At 47.5% G+C, this 5,562-nt stretch overlaps 1 protein-coding gene across 1 annotated transcript in view; it reads left to right on the top strand.

The window, feature by feature from the left end:
* The window catches only part of T265_05142 (hypothetical protein), a gene marked incomplete at both ends in the record, with an annotated part of 14,207 nt that extends 10,367 nt beyond the window's left edge, over window positions 1-3,840 (top strand). The window contains 2 exons of the mRNA XM_009170066.1: window positions 2,514-2,660; window positions 3,382-3,840. Of these exons, the coding sequence (XP_009168330.1) occupies window positions 2,514-2,660; window positions 3,382-3,840 (606 nt within the window). The remainder of the gene's footprint in view (window positions 1-2,513; window positions 2,661-3,381) is intronic.
* Between the last annotated feature and the right edge of the window lie 1,722 nt (window positions 3,841-5,562).

Genomic DNA, 5,562 nt, shown 5'->3' on the forward strand with positions numbered 1-5,562 from the left:
GGAAGACGGAAAACGTGAAAGTGTAGAAAGAGAGGCGTCAGCAGTAGCATGTTTTCGCTTACCCGCCCTGCTGTGTGCAGCAAGTAAGGCGACCCGGCTGATGGCACACGCGACGGCACACCACGGTAAGGTCCAGCCTCTTCGTGGTAGAAGGAAACATCTTAATGTTTTCACACTCCTTTCGCAGGTGACAGTACGACTAACCCCAGACCGTCTCCTATTAAGATTATTCTTGCTCTTTCTGGTCTGACTGCTCCCTTTTGGTCTGCCTGACACGGTTACACCTTGTGGAATGGAGTTAGAGCAAGTGTAGCACAAGGGATCATTAAAGCACCCAAACTCGACCACCACTTATAAGTTTTAGCCATAGGTCAGGCCAGAAATTGTGTTGGAGACAGCTGACATAATAAAAATAATCGTTCAGCCGTAGCACCCTTTCGGTTCCTAACTGCCATGCCACATGAAGAAAGCATGAGGGCTGACATATTGCCAAGCCTAGACAGGGGAAGTTGAGATGCAGAGGTCGGGTTCGAACCACGGGCTTTCCGGTCAGTAAATCCGCGCTCCAACCACTTGAGCCATCTCGCCCCTCCGCTTCGAGATATAGCCCTGAAAACGCGGAAATCAACAGCTGGCTAACGTCTGGTAAAAACAAAACAATGACCGGAAGACGGGAAGCGTGGGAAACCTGGTTAATGCAAACAGAAACTTATCCAAAGCTTGTGCGAAAATAGGAATCGCCTACGGCAACCAGGTTAGCATAGGCAAGCAGGCGCTCCAAAGAAAGGCAGTGTATAAAGCCCTCACATGCCTTAAGGGCACCTTTGACACGCCATTTGGTTCCACTTGACTCCATTTGGCAAAAAAATACACTCAAAGCTAAGTCCCGAACCAAAATAATACAATGGATGTTCTTTCTAAGAATTACACAAATATACACCCTAGACTACCAGCTTTTTGCTGGCGAGATACTTGCTCGCTTGATATTTTGCACAAATGGAGCTAGGAATAGGATTCTCATCCTCGACATCGTCAAAGCAGCAGGTTCTGGTGGAACACGGGTGATTAAATTAGCTAGTATTGCAGGCGGCTGATGCTATTACCACAACCTCTTGTTGGTTCGTCCCATACAAATTGGACCTGCACGATAAATACTTCATTTGCGACTGCATAGTTACACATAGTCGTTGGATGGCGCACTACGTATCGCATTAAGTAACGTTTTTGAAAACGTTACACCTTAGGCAAAGACGGAGTGCTACTGGGACAAGCAGTGAAAACGCTGTTGCAGTGCACATGAACCACAAAGCCTACAAAGCCTTTCATGAAATCCTCATGGGTCACAAAAATGAAAAATCGAAAAGTTGTGGTAATAGTGATATTCACCGCAGACGTCACAACACCGAGCTGACAGAAACATCCCAAATGATATTTGACGGCAACCTTCCAGACGATTGAATATGCTGCTGTACAGAACCACACTATAAGGGTAGCAGGGTAACAAAACCAAATAACCACAGATCGACTGCGGTCAACCAACCGCATCTAACTAAACAAAGTGGTTTCTTGAATTAATCATAATGCCAACTCATTGAATGTCAACAAGTAAATGGACAGCAGTCGCTGGATCAACCATCCTTATGATAACAATTATCTTGATTTTCGAAAGCCTTCGACAAAATCGATCTTCGATCGAACTTCGATTGGAATTAGGCCCCGACGGAATAGCCGGGGCACCACCAAGGCTGTACTCTAACCACCTCGGGACTTAGTCAGTGGAGACGACGGCAACACAGCATCGCAAGACAAACTCCATACATTAGACCACCAGCCGAAACTAAAAAGAAACATCCGTAGTGCCAAAAACGTCTTTATATGAGTGTCGAGAACAGCGAAATTTGTGGACTATATTGTAACTGTTGCCTACCCACCTGCTGAGATGCCACGTTCGTGCGGTGAAGTCCCTTGAGGCAGATACAACTAATTGCTCCGACAGGCACGCAACGGAACGGACATCACTTTTGTGTCCCACAAGCGCACACCTGAAACGGTAGTTCCCAACCATTTGATATCAGACTGTTTTTGTATCAATATACATCGACGGTAGCAACTGACCATATGCCTCAAACGAAGCCAGTCAGGCAACAAAAAACCCAACAGACTCAGCAAAATCCGATAATCTGATTGGTTGTTTGTCGTAGCACTTGCCTTTAGGCCGCTTCGCTGCCTCGGTCACTTGTCTTCAGGAAAACTCCTCGGAACTGCTTTGTCCATGTCACAATGCTTGGCAGCAAAATGGTATATTTTCCGGTGGCTCAAGTTTCAGCAACCTGAATCTTTGTAACACAATCAGGTAAAGATTTTCTCAAGGCACGAGCCATTCGTCCCGGATCATTACATGAACTACAGTTTTGGCCAGTTCTGCTGTGATCCCTAGAGGCACACTGTGATGAACATGATTGATACTCTATTCATTGCTCTATTCATTATTCTCTTGTTTTATTATTCCACAGGCTGTACGTATACGCCAATTCGAATACACGGATTCACGGATTGATACACAGGATCGAGGTTTTTGCCAAGTTTCCCCGGTCGGTTTTGTTCCTGTCGGTCAGCACATACGTGGTGCTTGTTGCGTGGGTGTGAGTTCTGGGTTCCTAGTTAGTCTGGTTATACTGATATACGTTCGGAACTTAATTCTTACATTTTGGCGTCGCGGTTGGATCGATTCCTCATGCCTGCCGAAATGGAACCATTACATGTCAATTAAACTGCGCGAGATGTAGAAGATTATTTGGAACGGTTCGACATCTGGTGTCTCACGCTGGTAAGGTCCTAGCCCGCTAAGGCTATTGTGTTTTGTACCTTTATTTTTCTCCTATTATAACATCACTTATTTCGCCAATTGCGTAAAAGCTTTTGTTTGAGTACGAGAAACCACGGAAATGTGCATTTATGCAATTACACGCAATACAAACGAGGTCATGTGCTACTACCCTTTCTTCTGATTTTGCTCGCGATTACAGCGGCATCAAAACATTACAGACTATATTTGGAATAGAGTAAATGTGAAAGAGGAAGATCAGTGAACATCCATGGTAGAATTATTATTTATTCCCTTACCTGGGCGGATGACGTACTGTTTTAAAGTGAACAACTCTTACTGAGTCTGTTCAACCTGACCTGTTTATCATTGAATACTCAAACTAACGTTAGTATTGTTTTTTGCAACGCACTCCTGGTAAACCAGCTGTTGATTCCCCCTGTGAATCAACGGTGATCAAGGGTAACTTTCCTTGTTTTCTGACTACTCATGAGTAACATGACTTACACCTGTTTATTGTGGCACCGTTTCGTTTTCTTGCTGCGCGTTTTCCCCAGTTTCGTTCCTACTTAAGGTCTGTTTATCCCTCAGTTACTGATGTGAATATTTTGTTGCCCGTCTGTCATTGCCTGCAAGTTCGTGTCGATTGCACCAATTTTGGGTCCCCACTCCGATGGAAAAGCGGGCCCACCGGGTGTCGAACCCGGACCCTCCGGACGGCAGGAGAACGCGCTAACAACTACGCCGACCCGACATCCGGAGCGGCTGATTATTTCGTATTACCCATGTATCACGACTGCCTGATAGCCTTTGGTGAGCTTAGTTTTAAACCGACGAAAACGCGCAATATGACCTGTCACGCGACACGAGCAGCCCCGTCGACGCCGACCGAAAGACAATCCCTCACATCCCGAACGTACTGTCTCCTGCGCCGTTACGGCCGATTCACACTGTCAGACTGCCCCTATATGTGTGTCTGTAAATCGTTTGGTAGTTACTTGCTGTTGCCCCTATAGAAATCCGTGCTGCGTCAGTGACTACTTTCCGCTCCTGCTGACTGCGTCACTGTTGATTGTACGTTAGCTTAATTCATGATGCTTACTAATCCGTTTGTCTGTAAAACCAGTTCTTGTCAGTTCTCAATATATCATCTGCTGCCCCACGTCCGTCTGCTCCTATTGACTACTGGCTGCGAACTGCGTATAATCCAATAGTCGTGATCGTCCTGTGAGATCCATAACCGTCCGGATCTTACAAAGATATTCAACAGTCACAGAGTTAATCAATATTGCACGGTTACTCGGAAACACAACTCAACCGACGTTACCATGTCGGACGAACATTTCGCCAACCTTCCTCCACTCGAATACTTCCCCCCGTCGCCCGAGCGAGAGCTCCCTATCGATCTGAAAAACAGAGCTACATGGCTGGAAATGGAGATGGCCAAAGTCCGTCGCGAAATGGCTAGCCTCCAGAGTTCTGATACCGCTACAGACAGAAGACTCCAAGAAGCTGTTATGCCTCCATCTTTCCAGTTGACCAGGAGGGGGACTTCCCCCAGCTACCATATGACGCCTCCAAAGAATCCACAGACGACGTCCATAACGTACCAACATCTTCCGGAACTGCTAAACCTCTGTATGGGTGTGCCTCAGAGAAAGGTACCAAAGTTCGACGGTAACCCCTTGAATTACTGGAAGTTTCTGAGGGGTTTCACCAGTGGGGACGCCCAATACGTTACGGATCCCGCAAATCGCCTAGCCTTCTTGATCGATGCATGTGAAGGCGAAGCACGAGAAGCAACCGATCACTGTACAATACTTGAGCCGGAACACGGCTACTCAGAAGCCTGGAAGATATTGGGTCACAGGTTCGGCAACCCCTCGGTGATCGCAAGACAATACACTGCGTCTTTCACAACCGGGCCGCCCACCAGGCCGAACGACGCCAGCTCACTACTTAAGCTAGTGGACACAATGAAAGCTTGTTGGTTGGTAATCTCCCAACTGAATTACTCATCAGAGCCTAACACTAGAACAACTATAGGCGCTATTATTAGCCGTCTTCCGACTGCTATCCAGTCACAATGGTTCGATCGGGCCTCGGAAATCCTCAGGAAGAACCGAGAGCACAGTTTCGTCGATCTGACTGATTATGTTCTAGGCAGAGCAGATGCGTTATCAGTTAGAGAGACTTATTTGCCGAATGTTTCCCAGCCGAGCACCAGTAGGTAAGAACGCCCCCGTAGCTCTGTGACGGTACCATCGCCAAGGCTCTCCACACTTGTGAAGACGTCCGCAGCAATAAGCCTGGTAATGGAGAACGTAACCCGACGATATACCGTCCGTGCGTGCACTGTGGCAAAATGCACTACCTCGATGGATGCTCGCAATTCATCCGCTTGGACGCTGATTCCCGTGCAACGTTCATCCGCTCAGCTGCACTTTGCGAGCTTTGCCCCAAGCCAAGACATAACGCGAAATTGTGCCGCTCGAGGCGATGTTGCGGACTTAATGGCTGCGAAGGTTTACACCACCCGTCGCTCCATCCGCCCACTCAGCCTTCAGCTAAGTCAGCGGGGCCAACATGCCAGGAAAAATACTATCCCGACCTCAGCGTCAACTGTGCCAGCGGATCGTGTAATCGGACAACCGTGGCACTCGGCGTACTGCCTGTAACTCTTCGCGGTCCCCGTGGAGTTTATAGAGTCAATGCACTTCTTGAGAGCGGTTCAGACT

Source organism: Opisthorchis viverrini, assembly GCF_000715545.1.
Source record: "Opisthorchis viverrini unplaced genomic scaffold opera_v5_96, whole genome shotgun sequence".
NCBI classification, from domain to species: domain Eukaryota; kingdom Metazoa; phylum Platyhelminthes; class Trematoda; order Opisthorchiida; family Opisthorchiidae; genus Opisthorchis; species Opisthorchis viverrini.